Source organism: Sciurus carolinensis, chromosome 13 (genome assembly GCF_902686445.1).
Source record: "Sciurus carolinensis chromosome 13, mSciCar1.2, whole genome shotgun sequence".
Lineage (NCBI taxonomy): Eukaryota > Metazoa > Chordata > Mammalia > Rodentia > Sciuridae > Sciurus > Sciurus carolinensis.
Window position 1 is genome coordinate 74,554,636 of NC_062225.1, and position 18,187 is coordinate 74,572,822.

Here is an 18,187-nt window from a genome sequence, read left to right on the forward strand (position 1 = left end):
CACCTGCTGAAAGAAATCTTGGTTGCCTTTTGAAGCTGCTTTAAATATCTGTGTGCAGGTTTTTGTATGAATATGTTTCAGTTCCTTTGGGTAAATACCAAGGAGTCTTGATTGCTGGATTGCATGGTAACAGTATGTTTAGTTATGTAAGAAACCATCAAACTGTCTTTCAAAGTGATTATATACCATTTTGCATTCCCACCAGCAGTGAATTGAGTTCCTATTGTTCTGCATCCTCCTCAGCATTTGATGTTGTCAGTGTCCTCAGTTTTGGCCATTTTAACAAGTGTGTAGTGATGTCTCCTTGTTTTAATTTTCAGTTCTCTAATGACACATTGAATCTGAGTGTTTTTCAGGTGTGCATTTGCCATCTGTGTGTATTTTGTTTGGTGAGGTGTTTTTTTTTAGATCTTTTGCCCATTTTTTCGTCAGATTGTTTTCTTATTGTTGAATTTTAATAATTCTGTATTTTGGACAGCAGTCATTTATCAGATCAGATGTTTTGTACAAGTTTTCTGTCCTAGTCTGTGGCTTGTTTTCTCATTCTCTTGACAGTGTCTTTTGCAAAGCAGAACTTCTAAAAATAATTAATTTTTTTTTTTTTTGTGGTACTGGCTGTTTAACCCAGGGCCTCGTACGTGCTAGGTGAGTGCTGTACCATTGAGCTACACTCAGTGCCCTTTTAAATTTAGTTTTTGAGACAGGGTCTCGGTAAGTTGTCTAGGTTGGCCTAGAGCTTGCAAACCTCCTGCTGAGTAGCTGGGATTACAGGCGTGTGCCCCCTTGCCCAGCTAGAACTTTTTAAATTAAATGAAGTCCAGTTTATCACTTCTTTTATGGATCATGCCACATTATCACTATAAAGCCATCAGCATACCCAAGGTCATCTAGATCTTCCCCTGTGTTCTTTCTAGGAGTCATATGGTTTTATGTTCTAAACTTATGCCCGTGATCCATTTTGTGTTAATTTTTGTGAAGGGTGTAAGGTCTCTGTCTAGATTTATCTTTTGCATGCCCAGTTCTTCCAGTAACATTTGTCGGAAAGACCATCTTTCTTCCACTGAATTGCCTTTTTGACACTATTTATGAGTCTATTCCTGGGTGCTCTTTTCAGTTCTGTTGATTTTTTTTTTCCTTCTTTTTATTTTTTTTTTTTAAACCAGTACCACACTAACTTTATAGTGAGTCTTGAAGTTGTATAGTCTCATTCCTCCCTCTTTTTCTTCAATATTACATTGACTATTCACAGTCTTTTGTCTTTCTGTGTAAACTTTAGGATCAGATTGTCAGTATCCACATAACTACTTGTTTGAAGTTCTATTGGGATTCTGTTAAAACTGGAGTCAAGGGACTGGGTTTGTGGCTCAGTGGTAGAGTGCTGGTGTGAGGTACTGCATAAAAATAAATAAATAAAATAAAAGGTATTCTGTCTATCCACAACTAAAAAAAACAATTAAAAAACTGGAATCAAGTTGGGGAGGAAGTGACATTTTGATAATACTTAATTTTCCTGCTTATGAACATGGGATATCTTTTAATTTACTTAATTCTGTTTTGATTTCTTTCATTAGTCTTATAATTTTCCTCACACTAATTTTTACACGTTTTGCTAAATTTATACCCAAGTATTTCAGTTTTTTGAGTGCTAATGTAAGTGGTATTGTGTTTCTATTTTCACTTTATTTTTATTGTGCTATTGTGTTTTTAACTTGAAATTCCACTTGTTCATTGCTTGTATAGGAAGGTGATAGACTTTTGTGTCTGTACCTTGTATCCTGCAAACTTACTGCGATTGCTTACTAGTTCCAGGAGTTTTTTTGTCCATTCTTTGGACTTTTTGCATAGATAATAATATCACCTGTGACCAAAGGTAGTTTAATTTCTTCCTTCCCAATCTGTGCACCTTTCGTTTTCTTTTCCCACACTTTTGATTCGTATTGTTTTCTAGTGCCAGTGGCTTTCCCTGCCACTGCTACTTCCCTGTGAGATTATCTGTGGGCTGGTGAGGGAGAGAATGGAGAGGAAAAACCTGGGGGATTCCTTCCACTCTCTCTGTGCTGTGTTTCTCTTTTCTTCCCTTTGAGCAGAACTAAAGGCTTTCTCCCGGACTTTCCAGTGTGAACCACAATGCTGTTTGGGGTCCTGGATATATTGCGTTCCGGCCTGGGAATCCAAGAGAAGATGAATGGCAACTTTACCACCTTTTCAGTGGTCCTTTGAATTCTGTATTCTTCCTCGATCCATCAGTTTATGCTTACTTTTTTAGTAGATCTTGACTAACTCTATCTTGTATTCTGTGCAGATTTTATAGTTGTATTCAGTGGATAAGGTGGTATGTGCTCACCCCATCTTACCAGGATCCAGAACTTGCCGGGGCTGAGTGTTTCTGTCTTGTATCGTCCCGTCATCTGCTGCCAGCTGCCTGTTTCCCCCCATGGGAGGGGTAACTTTCCAGGCCTTTCTTTGTTTAAGGAGCGTTCAGTCGATGGAGGGCAGTTCTCTAGAAAGGAAGGCAGCCGTGGGAAAAGAGTGCCTGCCTCAGCCGCTGGGCCGGGGTCTGATCCAGGTCAGGACAACAGGTGTGTAACCTTGCCTGACTGGAAAGGGCTATTCTTAAGGACTAGAATATTAATTGTGGGATGTTAAGGAATTTATTTACATTTTTACTTTTTAATTGTATATTATAACTAAACTTTCTATAGCTAGCCAACTTACTCTAATGGATGTGTAATTCATATAGTCATCATTTAATTTGTGATTAGAACATATTTGAGAATAGTTTACAACAGTTTAATGTACAATAGCTTAATCATATCTGGGAATGATTTACAGAAGTTTAATTAGGGAAGTTATCTGACTTATGCTATTTGTCTAGATATATTTCTTCATTCAGTAAGAAATATTTCAGTAAAAATTATCACAGATTTCTTGTTGGTAGGGTCCATATGTTGGGCTATTTGTGTTACAGCTTTTTAGACACAGAGATTGAAAATATGCATCTATAAGCAACAGTTATATGAGAAGTTTAATCCAAAGGTTGGGATTATACTCTGTAGTTTCTGAGTTGTGTGCCTTTGGCATGTTAGTATTCTTTTCTATGTATCTGTTTCATAATCTATAAAATAGAGATGATACTAACAACAACAACAGCACCTATGGATTTGTGAGGATCAAATGAGATTATGCATGAATGCGTTTAATGAGTTTGGGGTTTTTTTGTTTTTGTTTTTGTTTTTTGAGATGGAGTCTCAAAGTGTTGCCCAGGCTAACCTCCAATTCCTGGGCTCAAGTGATCCTCCTTTCTCAGCCTCCTGAGTACCTGGAACCACAGGTGTGCACTGTCATGCCCAGCTCAATGCATGTAAAGAGTTTTAACGAAGTGTCTGGCATAGACTGAATCTGTCAGCATAAACTACTATTATCATGTAATAGAAAAGTTACATTTAGGAGCTCTTTGGGTTTGAGGATGAATATCTTTTTTGTTTAATATTATTTAACATACAAACAATTTTTTATGCATGTCTTTTATGTATAAATGGACTATTTTTATGTTCTTTATTATAGCCTCTCGTTATATTATTTTCTTTCTTTCTCTTTTTTTTTTTTTTGTGGTGCTGGGGATTTGAACCCAGGGCCTTGTGCTTGCGAGGCAAGCACTCTACCAACTGAGCTATATCCCCAGCCCTTTATTATTTTCTAAATTATATTTAGTAATGTGTTTATGCAAAATAGTAGTGATATGGGAAATAATGTCTCAACTGATCCAGGACTCTGCAGAGAAAATAATTAAGTTAGAAATAAGGCATAGCCCCATATTTTCAGCACATGTATAAACTCATTTAAATATAGGCTGTTTAATATTTTAGAAGCTCTCAAGCAAAGTGACAATCGGTTATCTTTTTCTATATCAGGCTCCCACTTTATTTTTATTGATTCTGTCTTAAAATGTACACATTCTGGGCTAGGGATATAGCTCAGTTGGTAGTATGCCTGCCTCACCAGTACAAGGCCCTGGGTTCAATCCCCAGCACCGGAAAAAAAAAAACGTACACTTTCAACCTATTTTCCTGTACCTCTTCGCAACAGAATGACGTGCTTTTGGTTGAATTGTCCAGTTACACAGTGGCTTTTTATGTCTTTCTTTGTTTCTAGGATGATTGAGGAAGGTGGGAACAAGCGGAAGACCGTGGCCGAGAAGAGGCAGCTGTTCATAGAGATGCGTGAGTCTCCGGTGCTCCTGAGTGTTTTCTGTTTTCTTTTTCCTCCTGGTCAAGTCATAGCTTCAGTCAGAAGATTTATGTTACAAGCTTTAGAAATGGAAGAATGGGAATTGGAGGACTCCAAGCCAGAACCTGCATTTTAATTGAATTGAGTTGCTTTCTTAAGCAAAGTCATAAATAATAAGGCAGAAATGTCACCTAGAATACCTGTGATCTTAAGTCACACCAGTCAGTTCAGACCTCTTGCTGTAACTTTGTTGTTACCATGAGCTTGTAGGTGGTGATAAGTAGTTAATGATTCATACATTATATAAATTATCTTCTGCTAGATACCAACTGTAAGGTAGAGAGTTAGGATAATAGGTTACTAGTGGGAGCTGATGGGAAAATGGAAACGAATGAACTGTGCTCTCCAATTCAAAATCGGTGAAAAAGTTCTATTCTTATGTAAAAAAAAAACAGAACAAAAATGAAAGATGGCAGAGAGCAAGGGGCTGTTCCTAGCATTTGAAAGATTGTTTTGCTGTGGGACTACTTGTCTTTGTGACCATGACCAACTCAGATTCCTTTGCCACGATGTGTGGTTATTGGTCTGGACCAGTGAGTATAAAGCCTTAAAAATTTTTTTTTACTCTTTTTCAAGTGAAATCTTAAAAGGACTACCACTTATTACAAAATTGGTACACCATGGTTGAAACAGGATAAAGGAGGCAGAAACCCAGCCTGGAACAGCCCTGAAGAACTTGGAGAATTCTAGAATTCTGCGTATCAGAGTATAAAATCAATGGATAAGGTCCCAGAAGATCTTTTCAACTCTACATATTTTAGATCAGTGAAGATGTGGTTATAGGAGGTAGAGTTGGGCTCAACCTATGTCTGTGTTGTGAGTAAACTGTGGAGGCTGGCCTCCCAACTTGCCATCCTCTGCCTTAGCTTCCCAAGTAGCTGGAATCACAGATATGTCCCTCTGCACCTGAATGTAAATGAGTTTTGAATCTGTCTGTTGCTCAAACCACGGAAGTTTTGAGTTCAGGTTCTGCAGTTAGGCTGCCTGACTAGGATGTTGTCTTCTTCATCTACTGTATTACCTTAGATAAGTTACCTTATCTATCTCTTTCTCAGTTTCCTTATCCATAAAATGGAATAGTACTGCCTTCATAGAATTGTGAAGATTAATGGACAGTGCAGGTAAAGCTTTGCACAGTGCCTGAGCAATAGTGAATAGTAAACAGTAAATGTGGTTAACTGTGTTTTTAAAGTTATTTTTTGTCATTATTGCTTTTCAGAATAGAAGCAGTGTGTTTCTTATACCTTCTTCCAGACTTGACTCTTAAGTTTGCTATTTATGTATGTGAGGTTGAACTGTGTATCTGTGCCATTTCTTTGCTTAAATCCCTTTGGTTACTTTTTATCACCTTCATGAGAATGTCCCAGCTCCAAAATATGTCTTAGGCCTCTTTTTGGCTCAGTTCACAAGTTCCCAGTTTCTATCACATGCCTTTATGTGTTAGTCAGCTTTTCATTACTGTAAAAAATACCTGAGGCAATGAGTTTATAAAGAGAAAATGTTTATTTTGGGTTACAGTTTTGGAGGCTTTAGTCCATTGCTCATTCCTTTTGGGCCTGTGGCAAGCAGCACATCATGGTGGGGAGCGTGTGGTGGAGAAAAGCTGCTCATCCCAGGACTGGATTCAAAAGAGACAGGAAGGAGCTGAGGTCCTACTCTCCCCTTGAGGACACACCTGCAGTGACAAGAAGACCTCCCACTTGGCCTCACCTCTAGTTCCATAACCTCCCAGAAGTGCCAAGCTGGAGACCAAGTTTTAGCACATGGATCCCGGGGGCACATTTAAGATCCAGACTTTAGCACTTGTGCATCATTTCCCAGCAGTGCTGCATTGACTTTCTGCAGATGGATCTTGCTGCCTTTGTGCCTTTGCTAATGCTGTTGCTTCAACTTCATTTGGCAACTGCTCTTGCCTACCTTCCAAGGGGTCTTTTCCAGTCACTTTTGGCACATTTATTGAGAATGCACTGTGATTCAGGTGCTGTTGTAGGTGCTAGGGTGACAGGGGAGAAGAAAGCACAGTTGCTGACTTCAGTTATGATGCTTGTGTTTTAGTACAGGGAAGCAGACAGTGTAGGAAACCAAATTTAAAAAATATAGTGACTCCTAATACTAAGAAATGCCTGTGTGCCTTACATAAGTAAACATTAACACAATGGGGGGGGGGGTGAATGAATGAACGTGAGAGCGTGTGATTCCAGGAGGTACTTGAAGTAGTTCTGTGAAGAATTGGTTCTACTGCTTAGTGAATGCTCTCTCTCTGACTCCTTATGTCAACCGTTCTTTGTAACAAACTCAAGGATTCAGTCAGCCTGGGTGGTGTTTGCTAAGGTTGGCTTTGTGAGCCTCCCCCTTTTTCTTCACTGGAAGAGGAGCTTTGGTGGCCATTGTATCCACTGCTGGAAGCCCCACTCCCTCATTCCCAATAGCATCACCTGACACTCCAGTGTAATTACCTTCTGTGGTGCCATTCACCTGTTTCTAGCTTGATAGTCACTAGTATGTCAATTTTTAACTTATTAGTTTTTCTGTACTCTTTTATTGGTCTTATTAGGTTAGTTTATAGAGTTCTCCCTAGATAGGTAACTATGCTATTTTCAAGACAGTGATGGGAGAAGCATAGGGGCCCAGGAAGGACCTGGGAGAAGCAAAGTCCAGGCTGAGTGAGCCTGGTGATGAGGTGAAGAAAGGGCTGGGGTAGAAGTGCTTACAAAGGCCCTGAGATGAGAGGCTGTGGCACCACTGGGTGATTACATGTGGTCCAGCCTGGGTGAGGTTGGCTGTGAGTGCAGTTTGGGAGGAGTGCATCAACTGGGACTTTTAGTTGGGCTGGGTAGTCTTGTGTTTCCTGAACTTGGCCTAACTGTAAGATTTTCTTGGGCACTTGTTAAAAATGAAGAGTTTAGTTGCCTCCCTGCAGATTTTGATTAAGTAGGTAGATCTGGAGTGGAGCCTGGAAATTCTCTTTGTTTAACATAAAGCCTGGGGAATGTTTATGGTCAGGTGATATTAATTAACCCTTAGAATTATTATCTTCCATTGTGGTCACAGTTAGCAGATTGTGCTACATCTTGTTTTGTCTTCTGTTACCACACACACTCCATGTTGACTGTTACACCTTGTATTAGGGTTCTCTAGAGGAACAGAATCAGCAGGAGGTATGTTTATAAAAGGGGATTTATTAATTGGATTACATAACCAGAAGCTGGATAGTCCACATGGCCATCTGCAGCTAGAGAGCTGGAAGAACTAACAATTGTGCAGTCCAAGATGCAGAAGCCCCAGAACAAGAAAGATCAACAGTGCTACCCTAGTCTGAGACCAAGGCTTCTGGAAACTACCTGGAGAATCACTGGCAGAGTCCTCTTTGGAAGAGTGAAGAAGCAGAGTCCGATATCCTCAGATGATAGAAGCAGCAATCAATTGGTTCAAGAGAAGCCGAGCCTGCATCTGCATCTATATTTCTTATAATGAGGCGAAGAATAATTATTTCTACCTTAGACATGCCAAAGGGATAACATAATTTTCTTTCTTTTTCTCAAGACAGGGCTTTACTCTGTTGACCTTGAACGCCTGTCCTCAAGTGATCCTCCTTCCTCAGCCTCCTGTGTAGCTGGGACTTCAGATGTACCACTGCACTTGACTCATGATCATTTTCAGTTTCATTACTGGGGGCTTTATGATTTTTATTTGTAAGACTAATACATCTTAATGAGGGAATCAACTTGATCCTTTCATAAGGGAAGTTCAGTTGAGCATCCCTAATTTAAAAATCCCAAATCCAAAATGTTCTGAAATCTGAAACTTTAAAAAGTTCAAAGAGTTTCAGATTTCAGACTTCAAACTTTAAAATGTTTCAGAGTTCAGAGTATTTTGGATTTTGAAGTTTTGCATTTGGGGAAACTATAAAACACTAAAGAAATAATTTGAGGAAGACCTTAGAAGATAGAATTATCTCTCCCATGTTCTTGGATAAGTAGAGTTAATATTGTCAAAATGCCCATACTACCTTAAAAGCACTATATAGATGTAATGCAATTCCTATCAAGGTTCTGATGATATTCTTCATAGAAATAGAAAAAGCAGTATGAAATTCATTTGGAAAAATAAGAGGCCCAGAATAGCCAAAGCAACCCTCACCAAGGAAAGTCTAGCAGGAGTTACCACAATACCAGACATTAAATTATACTACAGAGCTTTATTAACAAAAACAGCATGGTATTGGCACAAAAACAGACATGAAAGCAAATGGTACAGAATAGAAGACACAAACTCACATAAATATAGTGATCTCATACTAGACAAAAGCATCATGAATATACATCGGAGACAAGATTGCCTCTTCAACAAATGGTGCTGGGAAAACTGAAAATCCATATGTAACAGAATAAAATTAGACCCCTATTTCTTACTCTGCATAAAATTCAACTCAAAGTGAATCAAAGACCTAGGCATTAGACCAGAGACCCTGTGCCTATCAGAAGAAAAAGTAGGCCCAAATCTCCATCATGTTGGCTTAGAAACCAGTTTCCTCAACAAGACTCCTAAAGCACAAGAATTGAATCAATAAGTGGGATGATATCAAAATAAAAAGCTTCTTCACAACAAAGGAAACAATCAAGACTGTGAAGAGAGAGCCTATAGAATAGGAGAAAATCTTTGCCACCCACACCTCAGATATAGCATTAATCTAAAAAAAAACTCAAAAAACTTAACACAAAAAACCCTAATAAACCAATCAATAAAAGGACTAAGGAACTGAACAGGCACTTCACAGAATACAGTTTGTCAACAAATATATGAAAAAACGTTCAACATCACTAGCAATTAGAGAAATGGAAATTAAAACTACACTGAGATTTCATCTCCCTCCAGTCAATGGTAATTATCAAGAATATAAGTAACAATAAATGTTGGTGAGGATGTGGGGAAAAAGGCACACTCATAAATTGCTGGTGGGATTGCAAAGTGGTGCAACCACTTTGGAAAATAGTATGGAAATTTCTCAGAAAACTTGGAGTGGAACCACCGTTTCACCCAGCTATCCGCATACTACAGTGACACAGCCACATCAATGTTTATTATAGCTCAGTTCACAATAGCTAAGTTATGGAACCAACCTAGGTGCCCTTCAACAGATGAATGAATAAAGAAAATGTGGTACATATACACAATGGAATGTTACTCAGCCTTAAAGAAGAATGAAATCACAGCATTTGCCTGTAAATGGATGGATGTGGAGATTATCATGCTAAGTGAAATAAGCCAGTTCCCAAAAATCCAAAGGCTGAATGTGTGGCTGCTGACTCACAGTAGGTGGGGTGGGATGGGGGTGGGTTGGGAGAGTAGTGGAGGTTCACCAGATTGGACGGGGGGAATGGGGGAAAGAGAGGGAGGATGGGAATGGGAAAGAGTAGAATGAATCAGACATAACTTTCCTATTCATATATGAACACATGAGTGTACCTCCACATCATGTACAACCACAAAAAATGGGAAGTTATACTCCATGTTTGTAGGATATGTCAAAATACAATTCTACTGTCATGTGTAACTAAAAAGAACAAAAATTAAAAAAAAATTTTTTTTGAAAAAGTTTTGCATTAGGGATGCACAATTGGTAAAATCTGAAAAACTCAAAAATCTGAAATACTTTTGGTCCCCAGAATTTTGGATAAGAGATATTCAACCTGTATTAAAAAAGTGAAGGCTAGTTGGGTGTGAGTGGTGTACACCTGTAATCTCAGCAACTCAGGAGACTGAGGCCAGGATCACAAAATCGAGGACAGCTTCAGCAATTTAACAAGGCCCTGAGCAACTTAGTGAGACCCGGTCTCAAAGTAAATTAAAATGGGAGATGTGGCTCATGATTAAGCATCCCGGAGTTAAAACTCCAATAACTACCCTGACCAAAAACAAAACAACACAAAAAGTGATCTGTCCCAGAGGCTGTGGATTAGGCTTCTCCCTTATAAAATCCAGGAAGGGTGACTCCAAAAGCAGGTAGACGTATGGGAAGCTTTAGAACCTGATAGGCGGAACATTGGCACACAGAGTTTTGGTGAAGTTCTAAGGTATTGATTATGTCTTACTTTCAGAAATGATTTTGGTATTTGGACTGCTGTTAGATCTTTAAATGTGATATCACGCACGACCAGGACGCCCAGCTATAGTTGCAGAATCTTGGGGCATCCCACTGGATTTTAGAGTGAGGCATTTCACAAGAACTATGGCAAAGGAAAGTAGAGTGGCACTTGATTCTTTTTTTAAAATATTATTTAGTTGGCAATGCACCTTTATTTTGTTTATTTGTATGTGGTGCTGAGAATTGAACCCAGTGCTTCATACATGCTAGGCAAGCGCTCTGCCACTGAGCCACAGCCACAGCCCAAGACTTGATTCTTGACCAGTACCTGTAACTTTAAGGTAGAGATCTCTGGCAAACTGGGCTACAGCATAAAGGTTTCTCATTTTCCAAAACTAGTTAGCTTTGGACTTACGTAATATTTGTTCTATTTCATCTTTTGTGGTACCCAAATCTGACTCTTGACAGCACTGGAGAGTCTGAAGGGAACAAGTTATACCAAGTTCACTAACTTTTTCCTCCAAACATGGCCTCATAGGCAGATATGGCCTAATGAATGCCTGCATGCAGTCTGACCAGATTGGTAGTCTTTCCGTTTGTCAATTGGAGATGGGAACTTCGTTTTACTATCTGTTTTCATTTGTTTTGTCAGTATTTCTCATTAAAATATTAATTTTAGTAGACATTAAAATTACCTGTAGTGATTTAATGACAGGTTATTTATTAAATGCACTTTTACATTTATTAACATTCTTTCTTTAAACCATTGGTTTGCTTTTTGATTAATTAATATTTAGTGGTCCCAATTTAAAATATTTAGGTTGAGATGGTAATTATTTAGAAGCCAAATGAGTAAAAAAGGAGTATCTTTAACAAAAGAGGTTTATGTACTACAAACTGCAATACATTTTTAAAGAAATTAAAGAAGACCTAAATAAATGGTAAGACACCCTATGTTAATGGATTGGAAAATTTAACACTGTTAAAATGGCAGTATTCCCTAAATTGATCCATAGATTCAATGCCAACATCGTAAAAATCCTTACTGGCTTTTTTGCAGAATGAGTAGGCCGATTATAAAATTTATGTGAGAACTTGAGGGACCTAGAAGAACCAAAGTGATCCTCCAAGAGGAGAAAAAAGTTGGAGGACTCCCACATTCTACCTCTAGAACTTACTGCAAAGCTATATTAATCGAGGTGGTGAGCTCCTATAAGAATAGATGCATAGCCAGCTTCCCATTATTGTAACAGAATACCTGGAATAATCAATTTTAAAAAGCAAATATGGGAAAAAAAAAAAAAGAGAGAGAGAGTAGATGTGGCTGGGCTTGTACATGCCATTAATCCCAGTGACTTGGGGGCTGAGGCCAGAGGATTGCAGCTTTGAAGCCAGCCTCAGCAATTTAGTGAAGGCCTAAGCAACTTAGCAAAAATAAATAAAAAGGGCTGGGGATGTGGCTCAGTGGTTAAATGCCCCTGGCACCAAAAAACAAAAAACAAAACAAAAAAAAATTGTGCTTTAGCACATAGTTTTGAAGGTTTCTGTCCGTGGTCTCTTGGCCTCATTGTTTTTGAGTCTATGGTGAAGTGGGCGTCATGGTAGAAGCAGATGGCAGAGGAAGCCATTAACATCTTGGTCAGAAATGAGAGAAGAGACCAAGGCCCTGCTGTCCCTTTGAGTCCCTCTGAGGCCCCCATGAGTGGAAGACTGTCCATTAGTGATCGTACCACTTCACAGCAGCACCTCACTGGGGAGTAAGACATCAATCTTTTAACACATGACCTTTGGGGGTCGTTTAAGGTCCAAACTGTAACACCCATAATGGGACAGAATCTGAAGTCTGGAATTAAACTGATATATTTGTGGTCAATTGATTTTTTTTCTCTCTCTCCTTTTTTGGTACTGGGGATTAAACCTAGGGGCATATTACCACTGAACTACCTCCCCAGTTCTGTATTTTTTATTTTGAAACAGGGTCTCACTGAGTTACTTAGGACTTTGCTAAGTTACTGAGGCTGGCCTTGAACTTGTGATCCTTCAGCTTCAGCTAGTGGTTAATTGATTTTTGACAAGAAGTCCAAGACCCATTCAAGGAGGAAAGAATGGTCTTTTGAACACATGGTGCTGGAGAAACCTGATAACTACACGTGAAACAATGAATCTGGACCCTTATCTCACATTCTACATCAGATTAACTCAAAATGTATCATAGACCTAAGTGCAAGAGATGAAACTCTTGAAAAAAACACAGGTATAAATCTTATTGAAAGCTTATGAAGCCTTCTAGGATATGACATTAAAAGCACAAATGATGAAAGAACAAATAGATAAATTGGACTTTGTTAAAATGATAAACTTTTGTACTTCAAGAGAGTGAAAGACCACCTACAGAATGAGACAATATTTGCAAATCATGTGTCTTGTGACTTCTATTTAAAATATTACTTTTTGTAATAAGATAACCCAGTTAAATAGTAGGCAAAGTGACTGCTAAGGGAAGAGGTCTCTTTTTGGATGATGAAGATTTTGTAAACCAATTGTAGTGATAATTGCAAAATTTTATATATATGTCATAACCATTGAATTGTATACTTTATGAATAAATTGTATGGTATATGAATTATATTTCTTTCTCCTTTTTTTGGTAGCAGGTTTTGAACCCAGGAGTGCTTAAACACTGAGCCATATCCCCAGAACTTTTCATTTTTTATTTTGAGACAGGGTCTCGCTATGTTGTGCAGGGCCTTGCTAAATTGCTAAGGCTGGCCTCAAACTTGCAATCTTCCTGCCTTAGCCTCCCAAGTTGCTGGAATTACAGGCATGCACCACTGCACCTGGCCTGAATTATATTTAAATAGATCCTCTTTTGTATCTCCAAAAAAAGTAGGACTATGTAATAAAGGTGTAGAAGTATAGAAATTTGTGAGAACCAGGTGTAGAAGAAATAATTTTAATTGTAGCATCAAGATAAAGGTTGATTGAAGAGAGACTAAAAGAAAAGTTTTAATTTTGGTTAATAGCCATTACTTTCAACAAGAACCTGGAAAATCCTGTTTCCCCTTCTATATTGTGGAGTGGGGATGAGAGATGCCTGTGAATATTGTAGGAGATAATTTGAGCCAGTTCACTTTCTCCTTATTGAGTCAAAAATAGCTGCCAAATCTTATAAAGGTAGCATAGATGAAATAAGAAACTCACATTGGAGGCCAGAGCTATCTGAAATGACCTTAAAATTGAAGGAGACTTTATTTACAGCAAATTTTTTATAAAGTGAGAATAAAGTTTGACTTGCAGACATGTAATTTTAGATGGTGTTCTGGTTACGGTGACTGTTACCCTCAAATGATCGTTTATTTGTTTCTAGTTTTTTGGGTCTAGACTTAGAGCAGCATCCAGTGCTGACTTCTTGACTTTGCTTCTTGATGTCCGAGGTCTTGGTTGGAGGATAAGAGCTCAGGGCTGAGTCATTTTAAGGCTCACTCCCTTGCAGGTTTGGCAGTTCACGCTGTCTTGGTGGATGAACTCTGTTGCTCTCTGCTGACCTCACTGTGTGGCCCCTGCCTACTGTCCAGTCTCTGTTTCCACACAACATGGTGTCTGTGTTCCCAGGGAAAGAGCGGGACAAGCTGAGCTTATCTTATCATTTACCTTGACAAGGTCACATTGTCACTTCTGCTGAATTCTGATCATTAAAGGCAGTTATAGTGTCTTGTTCAAGTGGAGGGAGGGATGTTGTATTAGAAGTACATGAAACACCACTCTGGAAATACCTTTGTGGCCATTTTTAGGAAACTGTGGGCTCCCATGGTTCTGGAAGGGAGGCCTACAGGTTAGCTAGTCCAGTCCCCTGGTTTTGCTGAGGAGGACACCAAGACTGAGAAGAAACATGTGGCATGGCTGTGGCACGTTCTATTTTGTGGTCAGGCTGGGGCTGGAATTTAGCTTTCTTGACTCTAGGCTGCTTCTTTTCTGCTCTTCCACCTGCCCCCCTCTCCCGATCATGTGGTTCCCTCTCTCAAGACATGAGCCTTCCTCCTCAGCTTCCTGAGCCCAGCCTGGGCGATGATGCAGGCAGAGCTGCTGGTGGAGTCCTGCCTGTAGTGGGAGGCGGAGGCCCTCCCTCCACGTTCCTTTCTGAGGCCTGACTGACTGCTGAGTGCTGGGTGGTGTGGTGGAACCACATTTCCTAGCACTTAGAAATTCAGTGGTCAATCCAGTTGAACGTTTTTATTTGCCCTTTTTTCAGGTGCACAGAATTTTGATGTCATACGATTATCAACTTACAGAACAGCTTGCAAATTACGCTTTGTACAAAAACGATGCAGCCGTAAGTCATTCTCATTTCTTTGATGGGCAAATGGGGCTCTCAGTGTTGTAAGAGATTTTAATATCTTTTGGATGCATTGTAATGTTAATTGAATTATTTTTGATGTATCAGAATATAAGCTTTATAATGGAAAGAACTTGTCTTTTACTCCTGTGTCCCTCACAATGTTGAACAGACTAAATAATCTAACTGGTTTTGAGGCTGGCATCATAGTAAATGTTCTTTAAGCATGAGAATTGACTTCTCCTTATTGCTAATATTAAATGTTTTATACAGAAATTAATACAATTTATCAGCTTCTGGGGGAAAAGTAAAACTGATGTTTTGATAAATATGTAGAAAGAATTTTCTTGATTAAATTTAATACAGCAAATTAACCTTTTGGTAAGTAATTGCTGTCATGTGCACTCTAAAGTATATGTGTATATGTTTGTGTATAATCTATATAATCTCTTAATTGCCATGTATATATGAACTATCTTATGATTTATTATACTTTTCTTATGTATGTGGTAGTAGGAGAAAGGGAATATTAGTGAAAACTAATCATATAATGAAAAGAACATTAACCTAGGTTTTACCTAAAAAATTTTTTTTTTAAGTTGTAGATGGACACAATACCTTTATCTTATCTATTTATTTATATATGGTGCTGGGCATCGAACCCAGTGTCTCACATGTGCAAGGCAAGCACTCCACCACTGAGCTACAACCCCAGCCCCTTAACCTAGGTCTTAGATTTAGTTTGCCATTTATTAAAACAAATAACTTGGGCAAGTCATGTCACATCTGATAACTCCTACCAGACTTTCATCCTTATAAAGACTAGCTTAAAATTCTTCCCAAGAAGTTTATTATGCCATCCTACACTGAAGTTGTATTTCTCTCTTCATTGATTCCCAAAGCATGGTTTTTCAAATCATGTGTTGTAACCCATGCATTGATGCCTCGTGAAATCTTGGTGGGCTATAGCCACAACTTAAAACATGTTACACAAAAGAAAAAGAAAGAATCAGAATGCAATTTCTGTGGTAAAAAAGTGTTTTGTCAAAGTTTTATTTTTCATATATTTAGATGTGTGTGTGTGTTGGTTTAAATATATTTCTGTGGGTCGTGGCCAAAGTATTTGAAAACCACTGTCTTGGAGCGATTCTTGTTTTCTGTGACTCTCCCCATAGTTATTTTTGGGAAACAGTAGCCTGTGTGTGGCATGTTGAGAGCCTGAAGGGAGCGAGTGGGTTGGTAGTGCAGAATAGAAGGTACATCGTTCTGCCTTTCACTTAATGGTTCTGCAGTCTACCTTGATTTTGAGTGGGTGTTCAGTGCACTAGGAGTTAGCCTCTTGTTTTGTCCATATCCACATTCCATTGCCCCTTAGGAGAAATATGCAAGAATGTTCACAGCAGTGTCCATGTGTGAGAAGATCTGCTGGGACCCCTTTGTGTTCCATGGGTCTGCGTGTCCTTGTACCAGTACCATACTGTGACAGTGACCACTGTGGTAGCTTTTAATAAGCCTTGTTATAGGTAGAGCAAGTCTTCCTACTTCATTCTGTTTTTCTTTAAGTTTGTCTGGGTCATTTGTGGCCTTTTTACATTTGTTTTCATACAAATTTTAGAATCTGCTTGTCAGTTTCTGCCAGAACCTAGGTAAAACAAAGAACTCTGCTGGGATTTTTTTTTTTTTTTTCTATTTTTTTTTTTTTTCAGACATAATTCACATATAACTCACCACTTCAGTATATAGTCCTGCTGGGATTTTGATTGTGATTTAATGAATCAGTAGATCAAGATGGGGAGAATTGACATATTTCCAATATTGACATTTTCTCTTGTGAACATGGCACATCCATCCTTAATGTATTTAGGTCTTTAATTTCTGCCAATTATATTTATAGATTTATTTGTAATAATGTTGCACATTCATCGAATTTGTTACTTGGTCTTTGTGACTTATGATATTACTATAAGTAGTATTTTAGAATTTCACTGTATGTTAGTGATATATAGAGATACAGTGACATTTATATATTACCTTTTATCTATCTGTTGTTCTAGATCCATACATTAATTTTAAGAATTTATCTATTGGATCTTTATGATTTTCTGCATGCACAGTTTTGTGATTTCTAGTAGATGTCTGTTGTATTTATTCATCTTATTACTACTTTATCTTGCATATTTGTATTGGTTAGGCCTCAAGTCCAGTGAAATGGTGATGGTGGACATCTCATCTCATTATCAGCACCAGAACACAGGCTTTCAACCTTTTCCTATTAAGTAGTACTTTTGCTGCAGGTTCTTTGTAGATAACCTTAATTAGATCAATAATGTTCCCAAGTAGGGTGTTTCTTAATTTCTAAAGGTTCATTAAAAAAATCATCTTTTATTATTTTCTATTACTAAGGAACCCAGGGTATTGTGCATGCTAGGCAAGCACTCCACCACTGAGCCACACCCCAGCCCTTTTAAAGATTCTATTTTGAGACAGAATCTTGCTTAGTTGCTTAGAATCCTTCTGCCTCAGCCTCCTGAGTAGCTGGGATTACAGTTGTGGACCACCGTCCCCCACAAAAGTTGTCTTTTTGGTAATGATTTTAGACTTACCTTCATGGCTTATGTGAGTTTAGTCTTTTCAAATTTGTTGAGATTTATGGTCAGTTCTTATACAAATTTTTTGTATACTTGGAAATAAAGCATATTCTCTTAATCACTGGAACATTGATCCATATGTTGCCCTTATGCCTACTTTGTTAGTATGGAGGCTAACCACAGTGTCTGTAGTTGGTTTTTTGTGATTGTATTCTCCCTAAGAGAGGTGTATACCTATCTACTGTGAAGCTTGTGAGGTTTGAGGTTTGGTGCCTCTTTAGGTGTGTTCAGTTTTGCTCTGTATAATTTGAGGCTTTCTGTTAGGAGTAAACAAATAAAAAGTTCTTACTCTTTCTGTTGAATTTAAACTTTTATCATTATGCAGTAACTCTCTTTACCTCTGGCAAAGTTTTGTCCCACTGTTTTAAAAATTGAGGTACATATAAATCACATACTAAACTTTACCCTTCTAAAGTGTGCAGTTTAGTAGTTTTTAGTGCGTTCACAGGGTGAGTTGTGCACCCAGTGCCTAATTCCAGGACATGTTCATCTCCCAGTCACATTTTTAGTTACCCCAGTCTCTCATCCTCCCAGTCCTTGGCTACAACTAATTTACTTCTTCTATGGATTTTCCATTTCTGGACTATTAGTATAAGTAACTTCATGCAATATGTGTTCTTGACTGTCTGATATCATAATGTTTTCAAGGTTCATCTGTGTGTATCAGTACTTTGTTCTTTTTATGGCTGAATAATACTCTGTAGATATACTACATTTTGTTTATCCATTTATCAGTTGGTAGACATTTGGGTTGTTTCTACTTTTTTTTTTTTGCGGTACTGGGGATTGAATCTACTTTTTGACTTACAAAGAGTGCAGCTAAATAATTCAGGA

General features: G+C 38.3%; 1 protein-coding gene across 22 annotated transcripts in view; it reads left to right on the plus strand.

Moving 5' to 3' along the window:
* Dtnb (dystrobrevin beta) overlaps positions 1-18,187 on the plus strand; it is a 232,091-nt gene that overhangs the window by 17,502 nt on the left and 196,402 nt on the right. For 21 of the 22 annotated variants that reach the window (XM_047521994.1, XM_047521981.1, XM_047521983.1 and 18 more), the window contains exons 2-3: positions 4,153-4,220; positions 14,622-14,702. In XM_047521994.1, coding sequence (XP_047377950.1) covers positions 4,154-4,220; positions 14,622-14,702 — 148 coding nt within the window. In that variant the 5' untranslated portion in view covers position 4,153. The remainder of the gene's footprint in view (positions 1-4,152; positions 4,221-14,621; positions 14,703-18,187) is intronic. The other variant, XM_047521980.1, reaches the window with a different exon arrangement.